General features: G+C 38.2%; 1 protein-coding gene across 6 annotated transcripts in view; it reads left to right on the top strand.

Moving 5' to 3' along the window:
- MECOM (MDS1 and EVI1 complex locus) overlaps positions 1-17421 on the top strand; it is a 565633-nt gene that overhangs the window by 526694 nt on the left and 21518 nt on the right. For 2 of the 6 annotated variants that reach the window (XM_040480692.1, XM_040480697.1), the window contains 5 exons: positions 751-898; positions 2199-2355; positions 6749-8105; positions 10559-10646; positions 15739-15765. In XM_040480692.1, the coding sequence (XP_040336626.1) occupies positions 751-898; positions 2199-2355; positions 6749-8105; positions 10559-10646; positions 15739-15765 (1777 nt within the window). The remainder of the gene's footprint in view (positions 1-750; positions 899-2198; positions 2356-6748; positions 8106-10558; positions 10647-15738; positions 15766-17421) is intronic. The other 4 variants (XM_040480693.1, XM_040480694.1, XM_040480698.1 and 1 more) reach the window with 4 other exon arrangements.

Raw genomic sequence — 17421 nt, 5'->3', positions numbered from 1 at the left:
TAAGCTTGAAAACAGAAAAATTATCCTTGTGAGAAACTTCTAACTCCGTTTTTCTTTTGAAGGGCTTTAATAGTGCATCCACTTATATTATTACACATTTTCTTTCCTCCCTAATTCATAGGCGCTATATACATATGCTTCTATATCTATGTATACACATATCCATTCATCGTTCATCTGCAGGACCATCCATTCATCCATCCGTCTCAGGGTTATTTTGGGAAGTTGCCTGGTGAATAGTTAGGTTACAACTCACTTTTCCACTTGGAGATATGGATAGAAACAAAAGTACCTTTTTGAATCTAGAGGTTATATATTAGAAAGGATACCTGCCTGCATGTTCTTAAGCATGTTTTGAAGATCTTCAGTTTCAGTGTTTGTGTTTGAATTAAGTGGGTATTAGCAATGTGTGTTGCCCTTAGAATGGTGTGGTGAATCCAGAACTGGGCAACTAACTAGTCGTTTATCGTGCCTCTAACTTGGCAACTAACCCCTGATAGCTATATCAGATTTATTTTCAAACAACAGGGGTACTTCTCTGTGTTAGTGAAGGACACAGTCTAGGAAGAATAAATATTCTTTCGTCTGTTGTGAGCCTGTTTCTTCTCTTTGTTTCTTCTCTTCTCTCACCTCAATTCCTTTTCCTTCTCATTTCTGTAATTGCCAGTTGGATTAGCAATAAAATGACATTCTGTTTATGAATGTATTCTTTGTCACCGTGTCTTATTCAACCAATTGTTCTCTTAACAGCCTGGAGAAACACATGTTGTCACATACTGAAGAGAGGGAATACAAGTGCGATCAGTGTCCCAAGGCATTTAACTGGAAGTCCAATTTAATTCGCCACCAGATGTCACATGACAGTGGAAAGCACTATGAATGTGAAAACTGTGCCAAGGTACAGTGAATTTGTAGACTACTTGGCCTCTCTCTGTCATCCTGCTCTCTCTTAATCCATCACTTGCTATGATATATAAAAACAACCCTTGAGAGGGGAAACTATAAATATCTTGAGAAAAGTAGACTGAGTGTTGTATGCTAAAAGGCATTAGTACAGTGTATAAAAACACTTAGTGGGTACCCTTTTATTTTTGTAAGGGAGGAAGTGAGGCTTAATGGTGAGTTCCAGAACTAGGTGTCAGACATCCTTGGTAAATTCCTGGTTCCGCTACTGGCTTGCCAGTGTGGGGTTGTTTTATAGCCTTATGGAGCATGAAAATTGTATCCAATGCACATTACTGATTTCTTTTAATAGCAGTTTGCGAGGAAGTCACATAAAGTTTCTGAATGCCTATTCAGAAAGAATAGGAGACTCCTACATTTGCAGATTTTTCCACCCAAGTCCCCACCATAAATCATGACTTGGTTCTAATTAAGAGCACAGTGCCTTAGTGGCCTGCCTTAGTGGCCACTGCTGAGCAGCATAAGGGTGCAGTGAAGCACTCTACCTTGACCATGACTCTGAAACATGGAAACAGTAGTTCACATCATTTAATGTTCATGGCTCTCAATTAACTAAAAGGTGCGCTGATGTTATTGAAGTTGATTTCTATTTCCAAAACCTTTTTATAGCATTTGAATATCTTTCTTCATGCCAGTGGAAATTGTGATATTTGAAATTATCTTTAGAGATGCTTTGCTCCCAGAAGCGTGGGTGACTTTTTCTCTTCTCTTCTCTTCTCTTCTCTTCTCTCTTTTTTAGTATAATGTTTAAAGGAATGGTTTTAGCTTAATGGTACCTTGCTTGAAACAGTGTTAACATTATCCCTGGGAGAACTCCTTGAATAGATTTGAGATACTTTCGTAAAAATCCCCCCAATTTCGTACATAGTGTGTTTTGGTTTAAAGGATGGAAGTAACATACCATTTTAAATAATGTCTTGGCTGGCATTTTATTTTTCAACCCTAATCACTCTAAATGGGATCAAGAAGATCTTGACTGTGGTCTGTCATGCCATTAATTATTTCGTTCAACTGATACCGATGGACATTTCCTGCTAAGGATATAGATCTGAATAATTTACAGTCCCTCTCCGAGAGGAGCTCATGCTTTGGGAATATGACTTTCTTTTGGTCTTTGGGGAAAACAAATAAACAAAAACAAAATAAATAAACAAAATTCCTTCTTGAGTCATTCCTGGTCTTCGTTATTGTGTCCTTGAATTAAGTTTCTTGATTAATCAGTACTCATTTCCTAGCAGGTTTTCACGGACCCTAGCAACCTCCAGCGGCACATTCGCTCTCAGCATGTTGGTGCCCGGGCCCACGCATGCCCGGAGTGTGGCAAAACGTTTGCCACTTCGTCGGGCCTCAAACAACACAAGCACATCCACAGCAGTGTGAAGCCCTTTATCTGTAAGTTTTTAACACTCCAGCCCTCCTTCCTGCATCTGTCTCTCATCCGAAAGGCACTGTGATCAGGAGATGGCCGCATGGCCGTAGAAGGGTCTCTGCATTAGCTATTTATGGTCCAATCCAGTTGGGCTATTTTTCTATTACAAGAACATCTTTTACACCCAGATCCATGGTATCTTGTTTATAATTCCTGGGGTGTTTTCTATTAGATGAAATCAATAACAAGTAGAGGAAAGAGAAGTCATTAAATAATGAAAGGGAAGCCTCTCCAGGTTGTAGGGTTTAATAGAGAGAACCAGATTTACCTTCCACTGAAAATGGTCATGGCTTTGTAAAACAGCAAAGGCAAATGCCATAAATAAGATGAAGTGATAAAAACCTATTCTGGATCAGAAAGGCTGGAAGAGCCCCACTTGTCAAGTAGGCTGTGACTGTGAGTGAGTGAGTGTGTGTGTGTGTGTGTGTGTGTGTGTGTGTGTGGAGAGGGAGGGGGGAATAAGACTCCCCTTAATCTACACATTGTTACCAATCACCGGCTGCAGGTTGGTAAGAACTACCAGTTACTTGAAAAGCAGAACATTTTCACTTTGATGGTGGACACGCTGCTTCTATAAGCCACTACACTAAAGCAAATTTACTGGCAGTGTGTGTTCAGAAGACATCCAATCTGACCACCTACCTAGAAGGTCCCTGTACAGAGCACTTTAGTAACACACTCCACATAAAGTAAAACTCCGCGCTCATTTGCTTCTTCCGTCCACCCACTCCTGTTCCCTGTATTGTGCTGAAATATTTCATAAAGCAAATCAGTTGTTTTCAGTCGATCTGAGCAATGACTCTGGACTTCTTTTGATCCATTGCTCAGCTGGGCTTATAAATACTGACTCACTGAGTTGCGCTGCAAACTTTAAGACTGATTTTGTATGCAGATGAGCATGGAAATGATCGAGGCATACTCAGTAGTTGGCAAAACCTCTGACGTGGGAACTCTTAGAAAACATTTTTTTTTTTTTCTGACAAATACTCAATAATTTGTAGTAGGTATAGGAGACACTACTACAGGACCTGATGGGCAAAAACATAATTTTTGGTGCCGACACACAGATGCCAGAGACTAACTCTCCTCATTTTTAGCTCGACACAGTCCTCTTTTGTGCTTCCAAGCAACAGGAGAGCTTTTTTTCCCCCTTTCCAGCTTAAACTAGAGTCTTGTTTTGCTCCTACAGGGTTCTCCTGTACCCTGGGTGGAGTGAAGATGACCAGCTGATAAACAAAAGGGTGCTCTAGTCTCCCTTGGGGGGAGCTCTGTTAGAAATCACAGGAAATAAAGTATACAATAGAAATTTTAGACTTCTTGTCTCATAAAGGCGTTTCGGACTCTAGGTTGTGACGCCCTTAAAAAATGTACTTCGTAGTGTTACAGGCATAAATAAGTCATGTATTTCTGATTCCTCAGAAGCAAATTTTGGTACGTTTATTGTGTCTTGGTGGGAAAAAATAGACTGAACGGATTCTCTATTTAATGACTTAATGATTTCTCTATTATTTAAGCCAAAAGTTGGAAAATATAGATTCCTATTATCTAAGGTTCTGGGATCTGGAATTTTAATTGTGTTGAAATCAAGTGTTTCATTTTAAAGCACTATAGGGTGTCCCTTTCCAATCAGCTTGCACAACTATTTGCCACAAATGGATTTTCAGTAATTATTGGTAAATTTAAATAGCAGATGGAATTCTTCAAATGTAAAATCTGACAGAGAACCATGGGGTAATTATGAATAATAGCCATGTAATTTCAGAACAAAAGAGGAGAGTTGGTGTGGAGATTGGGAGTGGAGGAGGTTCACCTAGAGTTGATATCTGTTTCTCACCAGAAGGCCACACACCACGATTTACCCCCACTGGTGTGTTTATGGCAACTGTCTCTTATTACAGTGTACCGCCAAGCTTGAGCCCAAAGTCACCAGTGCTAAGGTAATTACTCACTGCCTTTGCAGAAACCTCCAGCCTTCCCAAATAGAAACCACATGCTCTAATAGGCTGAACATATTCAAAATACCTCTTAATTTGTTTAATAAGTAGAAAAATGCAATGTTAACTGCTGGCTAATTCCTATTACTGAGAAAATTACAGTACAGTATAGACTTCAACATCAATTGAGCCGTTTACCTGGAGGCCCGGTGGTTAGTGGTGGGCCAGGCCAGACATTCAAGTGAGGAAAACAAAGCCTCCGCCTAAGGAAACATCCCAGATTCTCTGTTCTTAAGACCTGACACAGACATCGCTCATCTGTGTAACACAGGGTGGCAACCAGGAAAGTCTAATGCACCTTCTGTTACTCCGATGTAGAGAAGCTCCTGATTTTCTTCAATCCATCCAGGTATAAGAAAGGAATAGAGAGAGCAACATTTCTTTGCCAAACACTTGCAAACCTTTCAAAAGTTTATGCCGTGGTTGAATACCCATCAAGACGTTTTCTCAACGCCTTTTAATGCCCAGAGGAGAGGTGTTACTTTCTTGATGAGTGAACTTTTATAATTCCAACGACATTTTATTTACTATTTCTTGTTATTGCTCATAGCTGCATTAGTATAACCAGCGAAAGCCTCATGTTTCTACCCTCTACATCATATGGTTTTAATTAGTGTATCAAAGAATTTAAATAGCATGTGTATTTATTGTATATGGTTACTAGTATATACTTTTAAAGTAGTCTCTGGTCAATATATTCCAGTAGAATAATTTGAAAAGAAATCACTCACATCTTCTCTTCCCATTAAAATGCATGTTACAGCCTCTATAATGTCATGAATCATCCCACAGTTGAAAGCTCCTTAACTATTACTAAGTGCAGTGATATATGTAGCAATGCATTTTAATCATTAGTAGTAAAAGAAATATTATGGAATCACTTGGTACTTCCTGTTTGGTGGTGTGTGGGATAATCCAACTTTTGGGTGAGTTTTGCATGATTGAACATCTATAAAATCTCCTTCGAGTTTTTTTTATTTCAACTATTACTGCTTTAACTTAGGAGCTCAACCACTCTGCGCTCAAAGGCAGCCATCACATGAAAGCAATAAATGTCGTATTTTGTCTTCAATTTAATTTCTTATATAAATTTGTTTCAGTAATCACCAACAAGGCATATCATGTTTCTGCATGTATCAAACGTGCACGGGATTGTTAAAGTAAGCTCACACATAAAGCGGATTCACCTCTACTAAAGTCAGATAAAAAAACTGTGATGCTTAGGAAATGGATACTATAATCCTGCCGGCCTGCGAAGTGAGGGGAATTCTTACCCAGCAAAGGAGTTTTTAAAGGTTACGAAGTTTGGTCTTAAAATACACTTAGATCTGTTCTCTCATCTATGAGGAGGAAGATGTTCTACTTTTTTGGCAAATTTTCCGCGAAGAGGGTTCTTTCCCAGCCGTGCCCTGCCGTGTTCTTTCTGGATTAGAGCACTCAGAACTCAGCACTCTCCCTGCTTACCATAGTTGGCTAACCCACATAGAAGTCAAGCCCTGAGATAACCGGCGAAGATATGACAACAAGTGGACGTATTTCCCAAGGACGGGGGTTTCATAAATGCAGGAAGGTTAGCACAACCACTGGTGTGAGGGGAAGTCAGAGGACGTGATCATAGTTCATGGGAACCAGCAATGCAGGATGGACCACATTCAATTTAGCTTCCTTTGCAGGCTTAAAATAGAGCCATTGTAAATTATGTCAGTCTTTCTCAAATCATGAAAATGATTGTTAAAAATGTCTCAGAATACACAATGTGCATTGTTGTGTGGCTTTGATGTGTGAATGATGAGAGCATATGATATAATACAAATTAAATAATGGTAGGGCAGTCACAGGCTTTTTCCCCAGGGGGAGAGGGAATGAAGGTAAAGTTTCTGGTCGAGGGAAAGGCTGTTTTATTTTGTTTTGGTGCCTACGACTTAGAAGTCTTTAAGTGGTCTAAAATTTTAAAGGGGTTCCTGTTATGTTTTATGTTTAGTACGCCTTGAGACTTGAATTTGTAAGATTCTATGAGGGTAGCAATGGGGTGGGAAGTCAATGCATGCTGGAATTGGACTTTGCTATAAATATTTAAATACACAAATATGATGAAAAAATATTTTGCAATGGGGATGACAAAATATTTAAATATATTTATATATGAAATATTTGTGCTGCCTCAAGACATTTGTCAGGTTGGATGCCTTGCTTTGGAATCTAGTGACATGGGGTTTTCTGTGTTGGGAGTACCCAGATTCGTACCTCCAACAACTTTTCCTGGCTTCCTAATTGCAATTTTGGGTAAACCAATTGTGATATTTGCTAAATTCAGAAGCAATTGCCATAAAGCCTGAGATTCTCTTTTGTTGTTTGCACACAGGTGAGGTCTGCCATAAATCCTATACTCAGTTTTCAAACCTTTGTCGTCATAAGCGCATGCATGCTGATTGCAGAACCCAAATCAAGTGCAAAGACTGTGGACAAATGTTCAGCACTACGTCTTCCTTAAATAAACACAGGAGGTTTTGTGAGGGCAAGAACCATTTTGCGGCAGGTGGATTTTTTGGCCAAGGCATTTCACTTCCTGGAACCCCAGCTATGGATAAAACGTCCATGGTTAATATGAGTCATGCCAACCCGGGCCTTGCTGACTATTTTGGTGCCAATAGGCATCCTGCTGGTCTTACCTTTCCAACAGCTCCTGGATTTTCTTTTAGCTTCCCTGGTCTGTTTCCTTCCGGCTTGTACCACAGGCCTCCTTTGATACCTGCTAGTTCTCCTGTTAAAGGACTATCAAGTACTGAACAGACAAACAAAAGTCAAAGTCCCCTCATGACACATCCTCAGATACTGCCAGCTACACAGGATATTTTGAAGGCACTATCTAAACACCCACCTGTAGGGGACAATAAGCCAGTGGAGCTCCAGCCCGAGAGGTCCTCTGAAGAGAGGCCCCTTGAGAAAATCAGTGACCAGTCAGAGAGTAGTGACCTTGATGATGTCAGTACGCCAAGTGGCAGTGACCTGGAAACAACCTCGGGCTCTGATCTGGAAAGTGACATTGAAAGTGATAAAGAGAAATTTAAAGAAAATGGTAAAATGTTCAAAGACAAAGTAAGCCCGCTTCAGAATCTGGCTTCAATACATAATAAGAAAGAATACAGCAATCATTCCATTTTCTCACCATCTTTAGAGGAGCAAACTGCGGTGTCAGGAGCTGTGAATGATTCTATAAAAGCTATTGCTTCTATTGCTGAAAAATACTTTGGTTCAACAGGACTGGTGGGGCTGCAAGACAAAAAAGTTGGAGCTTTACCTTACCCTTCCATGTTTCCCCTCCCGTTTTTTCCAGCATTCTCTCAATCAATGTACCCATTTCCTGATAGAGACTTGAGATCGTTACCTTTGAAAATGGAACCCCAATCACCAAGTGAAGTAAAGAAACTGCAGAAGGGAAGCTCTGAGTCTCCCTTTGATCTCACCACTAAGCGAAAGGACGAGAAGCCCTTGACTCCAGTCCCCTCCAAGCCTCCAGCAACACCTGCCACAAGCCAAGACCAGCCCCTGGATCTAAGCATGGGCAGTAGGAGTAGAGCCAGTGGGACAAAGCTGACCGAGCCTCGTAAAAACCACGTGTTTGGGGAAAAGAAAGGAAGCAGCATTGAACCAAGACCAGCATCAGATGGTTCCTTGCAGCATGCTAGACCCACTCCTTTCTTTATGGACCCTATTTACAGGTAAGGGTGGACAGGAGACGATTAAATGTGGACGACGTGTGTACAAAGGGCGGGGTTTGCAGTTGAAAGCCATGGCTTTTAACAAACCATTTTTGTTATTATTACAAGGCAGAGAGTAAAGTTGTTTGATCTAGTGAATTCATTTTTTATTCAGACGGTCAACTCATTAAGTTTGGACTTATTTTTGGATGTCTCTGAATTTGGGGTTTTGGATGAGGCCCACAGAGTTCTTTCCCCTGACAATAAATTTATTTTTGAACACATTTTTTAAGTGGAAAATATGGGAAAGCCATATTTAAAGCAAGCTGTCAAGTGGCAGAAGAATGAGGCTCCTGAAGGATTAATGCAAATATGTGTGGGTACTCAAGCGGGTCAGGATATTTGGAATGAGGTGGGATGCAGAACAGCATGCGTTTTCTCTTTGTTAACCGACCAACACATCCTTAATAAGTACCGCTCAGATTCTGTTTCTAAATAAATCTCCTAGGAAGCCAAAGTAAGTGAAATATTAATCACAAAAATGTTTTGTATATCATGTGAGTGGCTGGTTTTGAAAGACACGTCACTGTTTAATACCTTCGTTATCCAGTTTTCTTTGATGCATCCAAAAGTGCTTTGGGGGGGGGAAACATATATGCTTAATAAAAAGCCTCATAGACAGTATTCTGTTAACACTCACTTGACATTCAGAATGATTTATTTATTTTCTAAATACCAGCTTTCTTTAAAAGTATGAATAATAGTAATTATGCTTATTGTGTATTTTAAATATTACCAAGCATTTTCACATCTACTTTCTCATTCGAGTCTTGAACAATGTCGAGAATTAATGGAAGGCATGGATAATTGCTTATTGGACTCGTGTAAGATGAGACTATTTTCGTATTTTTGCCTGATTCTCTTTCACGAACAAGTTTGTGCTACTCTGTCATTCAACAGTACTCATTGAGTTCCTATTACTTAATAAGTACTAGAGCCGCAAACTCTTTTCACCAAAGATTCCTTTTCTACCTGTATTATCTATAGTACATTAACTAAGAAATACGGCCGGTATGTTGAGCGCTACCCCACCTCCGCGCCCCCCCCCCCCCAGCTTGAAGGGGATTGAAAAGGACAGTGCGAAAATATTTTCCGAGCCATCAGTACCATGCCTGTGCACTTTTCCCCAATTATTATGTCTTAATTCTTGTGGCAGTCTCCATAAGAGAGGTAAAAGAAGGGAAAACTGAACTTCCATATTTGGGGTGTAGATTGTGTGTTACCCATTGCCAGTGAGGTTGTATTTCCAACTCAGTGATACATCTCAGCCCTTTGTGAAGATAATCCCTTAGACTTTTTTTTTTTTTTCTCAGACCCTCCCAGTGGCAATGGGTTTCCAATTCCTCCACACACCCATTACACTCTTCTCCATCATATCCTAACCCTCTCTGCCCCTTGCTTACTCAAAACTCAGTCTTCTCCCTGGTGTTTCAATCCGAATAAGGGACCTAGGCCTGTCATTCTACCCAAGTCATGAAATGCCTAAACACCAGTTTTAGTGCAAGACCCGAGTTGAAATCTCAGCTTTCCCATGTCTTAAAGTTGTTCTTTTTTTTTTTTTTTTATTCATAAAACGGGTATAAGAGGACCTGTTTCAGTAAGTGACATAGTGTATGCAAAACATAGCATCTATAAACTTTCAAGAAGTGGTAGCTGTTTTTATTAATTTTGATTCTATTTTAGAAGCATGCTCATTCAACGGTTCTTAAAAAGAAATGTATCAACAGTTGGTAAAAGAAATTAATTTAATCCATGATGTCACTTCCTGCATACTTAATAGAAAATAGAATAACAAACATTTAGAAAGCAGAAGGGATATGCCGATAATTTTTATATTTCTCTATCTTCCAAAAGTTCCTCTTCCTTTTCCCTCCACCCCCTTTTGCCTGCCCTGTTTATCAGCAGCGGCATCCAAGAGAGGGGCCTCAAAGAGAGGGGAGCAGAATGCATAGGTGCTTAGAAACTCTCCTGCCCTCATTGGCAAGTATGGGGGAAATATAATGAATGTCTAGGCGAACACTTTCTTGGCAGAAACTGACTTTAATTTTCAGAATGAGCTCTGTCCTCATGCTTTCAAAATCATCAAGCCTTCTTGTCTGCATTTGAAATGGAAAGGTACAAGTCTCTAACCAAGCCTCCGGTTTCATGACTCTTCAGTTTTTATATTTCCTCATTATTATTGTTACTAGTCACCCAATAGGATTTTACCATTGTGAATAGGACCTTCTTTCTATGAGCGCCTAGAAGTGCCATGAGTATTCTTCAAGAGCTGAACAGATGTCTTTATATTTTTATTAGTGTGCTTCCCAGAAATCTACCATTTGTTTTATTGTTAGCTGTTTAAATGTCAGTAATTATGTAGCGATTGATATATGAGACTGATTCATCTTCAAAAACTAATTTTAACCTTTCAGAGTAGAGAAAAGAAAACTAACTGACCCACTTGAAGCTTTAAAAGAGAAATACTTGAGACCTTCGCCAGGATTCTTATTTCACCCACAAGTAAGTATTTTGAATTTGAGACTTCAAGCTTGTAAACTAACTTGTTGATCCTGAAAAGCAGGTGCAATGAAATGAAAGAAATCTTGAGAACATTAGGATTTCCTATGACGCTGGTGTGGAAGAACACAGGAAATTCTAGCAGAATTAAAACCCAAACTCTTTAAAGAAAAAAATTAATATATGTGGAAAAATAACATGTTTTGGGGTGTAAAATTATTGTCTCCTGCTAACTACTTACCGATCCAAAGTATATTTTGGAGTGAACAAAATTCAGTTAAGAAAATAAATATTGAAATTTTTTTTGTGTGTGTTTAGAAATTACTGATAATAAGAGATGGGTCAGACTGTGACTCGTCCCAAACTCATGAAGGTCCTTGAAGTCCTTTAGTGCTTTAGATAAAAAACAGGAAATGAGTCTACCTGACAAGTTGTTACCATAGAGGGTGAAGGAATTTAGCTAGAGACCACTGGGCATTCCAGCGAAGTTCTGTAATTGCACAAGAATTTACCACAATACACAGAGCTATTTGCTGAATGGGGCTGTGTCCATTTATCAAAATATATACAGTTTCTCATCACAAGAAGAATACAAAGCAGTGCCATCTAATTGGCTCATTTCTATCTCCTTACGTATTTGGTTATTTTTAAAAACTGGTTTACCTATCAATCAAAATGTAGAGAATTGAATTGAAAGAACAAATATACAAACATCTTAAAAGTTTTTTTTTTTAACCTGATATTTTGTTTTCCTTATTTCTGATTTTAAAGGTTATAAGCTCTGGTCTTTATAGATGGTAAGCAAAATTTTTATGAAAATGCTTAAAATCAGTGAACTAATTTATTGCGTTTCAACATATTCAAACTAAAAATTGTGCTCCTCTAATAAAACTGGTGGAATTTTATGCAAGATGTCTTATAGAAAGTTGTGAGGTAATTAAATTATCTTGGAATGTGACTCTCCCTGGCCTTCTACCCCCCTCCCCCTCTGCTACCTTTTCGTCAATTTTTCAAGTACTTTCCCAACGTCCCGAATAACAGAGTATGAGAACTGAAGTACCATCTTCTGGTTAGCTGGAGAAACCTATCATTGTTCAAAAATTCTATTTCAAAGTGAGGAAATTCATGATTTAGTAGTAAAAGGGTTAGAAATACTCCAGTCACTATTCGTTTTATGTGGAAAGGCTAAGGAATGATATGATTTTTATAATTGCCTTATGGAAAAGAAAAGAGTTATAAAATAATAAATGTTTATCAGGTATTTATATTTTACATTTAGCTTGATTTAAATTGCACTTTTAGGCCTCATGGGCTGAGGAAGATGAACATTGCATGCATTTTGTGTCAGATATTGTACGAAAAGTGTATCTTTTTGATAGTTACTTTCTGAGTATAACTAAATGCTCACAGGGATATTATAGTTATATATGTTTAGTTATAAGAATCAAATTGTTTTCATATTCTAATTATCTTTAAAATTTAGTAACTAATCACTTCAAAATGAAGTGCTATGGGTACATGGTGTAACGGATGGAAAAAAGATGGGATTCGGGGTCCTTGAGTGACAGTCTATCTGGCTCTTAGTTCCTTATCTGTAGGATGAAGGAGTTGGGTGTAAAGTCCCTGTTCTCTCTGAAATTCAGATTTTTAACTGGCCAAAGTAAATTTCCTAGTTCATAAGATGAACAATTTTGCCTACCAATAACTCTACATGTGCAGACAAGTGTTACAGTATGTGCATATTTTTAATCACATAATATAAGAAAATGTGCTATCTTTTATTATTTCCAAAGTGAGTGAAGGATCACAAATGATGAGATGTATGTGCAATACTTGGAGAACAGCAGTCGTTCCCTCAGAGCCTCGCAAACATGCCTGTAGGAGCACAGTGGCAGTGTGTGTTTCCAGAATGTCAAGTCTTGGTGGAAGTGACTGCCTATTGCTGCTATTAGAACAGGACCCATGAGTGATGGTCAACATATTTAACACCTCATATGTCATGAATACTGACCAATCGGAATGGACTCCTGGAATTCTGGAGCAGGATCTTGGAAGTCCTTGCTGCACCAATGTTAATGCCGCAGTTGTTGGCTGGCGGGCTGTCTGAAGGGTCTTTTGAGATGAGGCCAGGACGGTAGGGGGGCAAGTCAGGGTTCTTGGAGCAGAGGCTGTTTACCAACTACTACAGAAATATTTTATTATTTTTATAAACATTGTAGCTGTTTTCATGTGTAATGGCCGTATATCACTGGGCTACAGGTGGAATAAAGACTGTCACCTGGGAGAAGCTTGGGTCACCCTATTTTCATCACGCCTTCAGACCAAATAGTCTGCTCTTTCAGAAAATCTGCCTCAAATGTCCTGAAGTTTCAGCAGAATTCTTCTGTTCTTTCTAGTACTCTATCAATTCCATCCTAGCCTCAAGATCTTTCCCATAAATGAACGCAAACAAAACAAAGACCACCTGCCAGGATTTGGGGGCAAAAATGACTGCTTTGTGGCTGCTTATTAGCAAAAACGCTCAGGTTTGGACCAACGCAGTTCATCTCTCTGAGCCTCTCTATCCGCGTAATGGGCACACCCTACCAGCTTTACCTGGGTGGCTGTATGGGTTCGTGTTAACGTACATAACATGGTAAACATCGGGCCTGGCAAGTGGGAGGACCTAAATGAGGAAAAGCTCTCATTATTAGTGAATGCGGAAGTATCCCATTTCGAATGTAAAGAACCGTTAGTAAAATGACCTCTTGCCATCCCCTGAGCCCACTTTCTTTAGGGGAGCTCTGATGTGTCTAGAAGTACTTGGAAAGATGCTTAATGTGTTCTTGGTCCTGCCTCATTGGGCAGCAGTAAGGGTGGCACAGAGCAGAAGGCCAAAATGGAAGGCTTTGCCTCTGCTCCCAGGCCTTGCCTTTATTTTATAGCTAAATAAATGCTCGGGGAAGACTATTCATTACTTCATTTTCCAATTTAAAGTACACTGGAGCAAATCACATGGTCCCTCTGGGGCTTCTGTATGTTTGTCTTCCAAATGAGAATAATGCATTCCCTATGTATTTCTCAGGGTAATAATAATAATATCATCATCATCATGTATGAGTAAGGGAGAAGCAGAGAGAGAGGGAGAGAGAGAGAATTCCAAGCAGGCTCTGCACTGTCAGCACAGAGCCTGACGCGGGGCTCAAAGTCATGAGCTGTGAGATGACCTGAGCCAAAGTCGGATGCTTAATCAACTGAGCCACCCAGGTGCCTCAAGGGGAACACATACTCTTAATGCTTTAGAGAAAAAGAGAAAACATAGAAATATATATATATGTATATACATATATATATATATATATACATATATATATATATACATATATATATATAAATTCTTGGTAGGGGTATTCTCTGGGCAAGTCTGATTTTATAACTTTTGTATGTCTTTGTATTCTACCCAGCATATTCCTCCCCAGGGCACAATTCCTAATCAATGAAAGGTGAACACCTCAATAGGTATTTTAGTTCGATATTGATATTTTATTGAATTTTATTAAAAGATTATTAGGCCATCTCACTGACTTTTGGAATAATAATACATATTTTTAAAAATCTTGTCAAAAATGTCTATAAGATATAAGAACACATACACCAAAATTAAAAGATAATTGCCATTTTGTTTTGTTTTGTTTTTTGTTTTCATTTTCAGGGTCTAAATTCCTCACTCACTTCATTCTAAGAAGTATGCTTGCTGTGTCAGGCCACTAGAGGACTATTTATATTTCTGTTTTTCTTTTAGAAATAAGTTAAATGTAAGGTACAAATATGTACTATAGACGTTCTTCCTAGAAATGTGGTTGAAAATTGTTTGGGGAGTCTTAGTCTAGATTATAATTTTGAAAAAGAATGACAGCCACAAGTAGGTGAGATGGAAGGGATGGGGTTATTGTGCGATCTCTAGAAAGGGCATTTCATTGGCTACTTTGTGTTTTAGGTACTTGGCATTTACATCGCCAGCTTTTTCAAATTGCCGTAGAAATCATTTGGTAATTGTGTTATTGTAAAACTGGCTAGTCCTTGATTTGCCTATATTTTAAATATATTTTTGGTTATTAATACATTTTATTTCCAGATGTTTGGCTTTGTGTATATCTGCAACAGAAACTCTGTTTCTGTCCTTTATGCCTTCATTTTTATTCTCTTCTTTTTAAAGTGTCTGACTACCCTGTTACTGTATCCCATAGAACTGGGAAAAAGTTAGTCTTTTTCCAAGTTATCTTTTATATATTGATGTGAAAATTACTTAAGTCTTTTGCCCTTCTTCTTCTATTTTGCTTTTGACAAAGTGTTTCTTCTTGTTAGATTTCCTCTGCAATAAATCTTTTACCCTTGAAAAACTATGTATCTTCCTTATTAAAGACGCCATAACTTATAAAAGCAAGATATAGCTCCTTTACCCAAGCAAAATGATAACTTTAAGGATATAACGTTTGTGTTTCCTGGAAGAGCTCCCGGCTCACTGAAGTTTTCCCAAGTGATTCTTGTCACATAAGTTGACATAGGTAACTTTTAATTAATATCCTTATGTGTTCTGACTGCTAATGGTCTGAGTCCCATGCTTGTAAAAGTCAGGCAGTGCATTTCCCAGCACATTACCTTGTTGTTACTTAATAATTCACGTTCGAGTAAATACCTTATTTTCTTTCTTATTAACATTATAAAAATGCAAGAGACTAGATTTTTTTCAGGAAATTGCTTAAGTTTTATTTATTAAAGTTTTGGAATCTTGTTTTACAGTGAGTAAAAACAAATAAGGAAGTATCTACTTTGCTATTTAAGATTTGGTGGTAGTAGGTAGTGTTTGGCTTTCTTGGAAGAAAGAACAGTCTGGTTTATAACCTTGATTCTAAAATTTAATTTAGGTAAATAGAGGAAATCCAGCAGTGTTATAAAAACATTTAAGTTTCATTTCCAAAGCCTTTACTCAAGGTACAGTTACATGATAAGCAACAATTACAAAGTCCGTATAAATGTTAATTTCTCAAAGGATAGATTGCAATAAAGATACTGATACAGAAGTAATTTTTTGTTTTTGTTTCAATTTTGCTCCCAGTTCCAACTGCCTGATCAGAGAACTTGGGTAAGTTTCCTACTTATATTTTTGACTCAAATAATGTAGCATTAAAAGGAAAACAACTTATATTATAAAGTGCTGTACAGATGATAAAGGATTCTGAGCCACTTTCCATTAAATGATATGGCTTCAGCGGATAGTTTTCCCGCTTTGTCAAGCTGCAAAATACCTTCCGTTTTAATTGGGCATTTAGTGTGCTAGAAATTGTTTACAGAAAGAAGTTTATTTTATAAATGTGACCCATTCCATGTAATTATACCTTGATGTAGAACTCCTTCTCGGCACTTGGGAGCATGTTGTTAAAAGAGCCTTCGAAATGGGTCACTAAGTGGAAACAACCATTATTTGGGGGAGCCTATATCAGCATGTTAAAGATGCTTTTGATAAAGCCTTCAAAAGGTTAAAACCTGAACCTACATGTAGACACAAGCTGACATTGGAATCCACATCCGTATATCCCAGGGCAGAACTTGGTTCTGGTTATTTGGAATAATAAGACTAAATGTTTAGAAATCCATGTCTAACTAGGAAATGGATCTTTTAGCCTTGGGTCTCACTTCCTCAAATTTGTTTCTATTTCCAGATACAGTCAGTTGTCAGGTAGTGATGCTAGGTATTAGCTTTCTTTTTTGTCCAAAATGCAAAGAATACTGCTTGTTTACTTTTCACTCCCAAATAAACCTTGGGTCAGTGGAAATACATATAAATAACACATATTACAGAATTTCTTCTAATCATATGTAATTCTACACCTTCATTCTCTTCTTTACTCAAAATTATTCTGATTCTGAGATATGAGTGAAGTCCTGGAATATGGGTCAATTTTTTTGGTCACCATATAGAAATGTATCAGTCAGTTCAAGTTGGAACACTTTAGCACTTGCCTATTTTCTCTGACATTAGATTTTCTTTACCAGAAATTCCTCCATTTTATTTTTTCTGTGGAATATGGGATGAGTTGTGATTTTTCTCATTTTGATAGACAGCGATTAAGTCCATTTATGTCAAAAGTCCATTTATTTAAAAAGAAGAGAGAAAGAGGAACAGGGAAGGAGGCAGGGGTAGAGAGAGAGAGACTAAGACTTCCTTAGACAAAGTTGTGCAGTTGATGGGCTTGGGCTTTGGTGACCATGACCTGTATTTCCAGTGTTTCTCTTCTGCCTTTCCTGGCAGAGATCCATCCTCAGTATCATGCCTCAGGGTCCTCATCCTTTATAAGGTGGCATATTACTTGACAATATCTATGTCATTGGCTGCTTTATTTGTCATATGCTATCTCCTACATAGCACGCCCAATGGTTCTACCAATTATACAAAGCCAATCCAGATTTTAAGTTAGACCCCCTTTCCTGGTGATGCAATGGTAGCAACTGCCATTTCAGTGCTTTAGAAACACATCCATTCCCTGAATCATAGGGTTTTCAGAGCCATGATTTATAGTCTTATTATAAAACATAGATATTAGTGGGAACTACTAAAATATTAAAGTATATCATTCTGAGTGGTAAACAAATTCTAAGGGGTTTCATAATCATGACTGCTGAATGTGATACATGGAGTGAGATAATTGTAAAATGTGAATACTTAACATTTCCCCCAAATGGCCACAATTTTGAGATTTCTTAAGATTATAAAGGGAATAAATATAGAAAACTCCCAAAT

The sequence above is a fragment of the Herpailurus yagouaroundi genome, unplaced genomic scaffold, assembly GCF_014898765.1.
Source record: "Herpailurus yagouaroundi ecotype Mexico unplaced genomic scaffold, PumYag 159, whole genome shotgun sequence".
Taxonomy (NCBI): Eukaryota; Metazoa; Chordata; class Mammalia; order Carnivora; family Felidae; genus Herpailurus; species Herpailurus yagouaroundi.
This window is presented reverse-complemented; position numbering and strand designations above follow the sequence as displayed.